General features: G+C 42.1%; 1 protein-coding gene across 1 annotated transcript; it reads right to left on the reverse strand.

Moving 5' to 3' along the window:
* Positions 1-1,360, reverse strand: LOC104680971 (ret finger protein-like 4A). The gene is made up of 2 exons (XM_010387077.2): positions 1,075-1,360; positions 1-581 (listed from the first exon to the last, which is right to left on the reverse strand). Exons 1-2 carry the CDS (start codon positions 1,358-1,360, stop codon positions 1-3), a joined length of 867 nt encoding a protein of 288 aa, XP_010385379.2.
* Positions 1,361-1,684: the final 324 nt, after the last annotated feature.

A 1,684-nucleotide genomic window follows, 5' to 3' on the forward strand; every position in this document is an offset into this window, starting at 1 on the left:
TTATTTACTTTCCCCAGAATAAATTGGGGCACTGGCACTGTCTGGGTGGATCACAGGACAGATACTCAGGAAGCTCGGATCATCTTGAGTTTCAAGTTTATGAGAAAAAAATGGACGCAGTGGCTCGCTAACAGGAATTTTGTTGAATGTGTAAATATGGCACCCATCACTAACATTGTAAAAGGAAATGGACCTCATACCTACATCCAGAAAAATCCCCACTCTGCGCAATTGGGGACTCACCCAGAGAGGAGTCAAAGGCATAGTGCTGGCGGCAAAGACCTTTCCTTTTCTGCAACCCACAGTCCAGAAGCCGAGTTCTGAAGAAAGTACAATGTTCCCCTGTCGATTCACAGATTCCTTGCACACGCCCACATCCCACACTTTGCTGGTGCCCACGTCCACCTCCCAGTAATGGCGGCCGGAAGTGAAGCGAGGGACGCCCAGGACGCACAGTGCGGAGTCGAACCTCTCAGCTTGCTCCTTCCTGTTCTGTCTGAAATTCCCACACCGGACACGCCTCAGGTCTTCAGAAATGATGAGATAGTTGTTGACTGTGTCCACATCCAAGGTCATATCCACTGTGGAAAGAAGACCCAGTAGTTCAGCAAAGACACACACTAAAGGCTCCCTCCATCCCTTTACTGCAAACACCTAAATATATTATTAACTTTTACTTCCTTTATTCTACTTTCCCAAATCAAAGTTTTCCCGTCTAGCCACCTGATGAGGTCAAGTTTTATGTACAGAAAGTTCGAATATAATAATTGTAACAAGTCCACCTTATTCATAGTAGAAATTCCTTTCGAATTAAGTTAGTGGATAATTTGATAAGCATTTTTTTTCATTTAGCACATAAGATACATGAAGAAAGACAGTAGCTTGCTCTCCAAAGTATTGTACAAATTTGCACAGATTCCACGAAAACCTATACACAAAGGCGAGAACTGTTGTTTGTGCAGCATAGAATATTTAGATGCCAGATTTCTGCTAATGCTCATATTTTAAAAAACGGTTGAAAGCTGTTTTTCCAGTTCCTTTTATGGGCTATAGCACGTCATATAGATTCCTTACCTTGAAACTTCCTCATCTTTGGGTTCATTGTTAGAATAGATTTCAGCTTGGGCTCTAGTTCCTTGATGATGGAAACCAGCGCCCTCAGCTTGTACTTGGGTTTGATGTCATTCTTCTGAGACACCACAGAGCAGAGGCGGCACAGTAAACCTTCCCCATCGGGCTCCTTCTGGAGTGAATTGAGGCATTGGAGGCAGCAGACATATCCACATTTCAGTTGCACGGGTTCTTCAAGATCTTTTAAACAGACAGGACATCTAATGATTTGTTTGAAGTGTTCAGCCATGGCAAATGTCTATAGAAAAAAAATAGGCATGGTATTTAGAATTTCTGTGAGCCAATAGTGAATAGCCAGTAGTACTTGGGACCTTTTTTATCTTTACATGCATAGAGATGGCTTTGCATGATATTTACAATCACTACTACTAGTGATGAAGACGTAACATAAATACAAATATAAATGATTTGGTGCGCTGAACTTCTAATATTTGTAATACCCATTGGAATAAAGGGCATGATTCACTGAAAGACTTTGAATTGACGTAGTGAAGGGGTCTACACCTGAGCTTTTTGATATGGTGGCCACCAGCCACATGTGATTAGTGAGGAC

Source organism: Rhinopithecus roxellana, chromosome 12 (genome assembly GCF_007565055.1).
Source record: "Rhinopithecus roxellana isolate Shanxi Qingling chromosome 12, ASM756505v1, whole genome shotgun sequence".
NCBI classification, from domain to species: domain Eukaryota; kingdom Metazoa; phylum Chordata; class Mammalia; order Primates; family Cercopithecidae; genus Rhinopithecus; species Rhinopithecus roxellana.

Bases quoted from the DNA above. Each gene is read 5' to 3' on its own strand.
- LOC104680971 (XM_010387077.2), bottom strand. From the start codon at position 1,360: ATGGCTGAACACTTCAAACAAATCATTAGATGTCCTGTCTGTTTAAAA. The intron at 582-1,074 runs GTAAGGAATCTA...TTCTTTCCACAG, and splicing joins AAAGATGAGGAAGTTTCAAG to TGGATATGACCTTGGATGTG.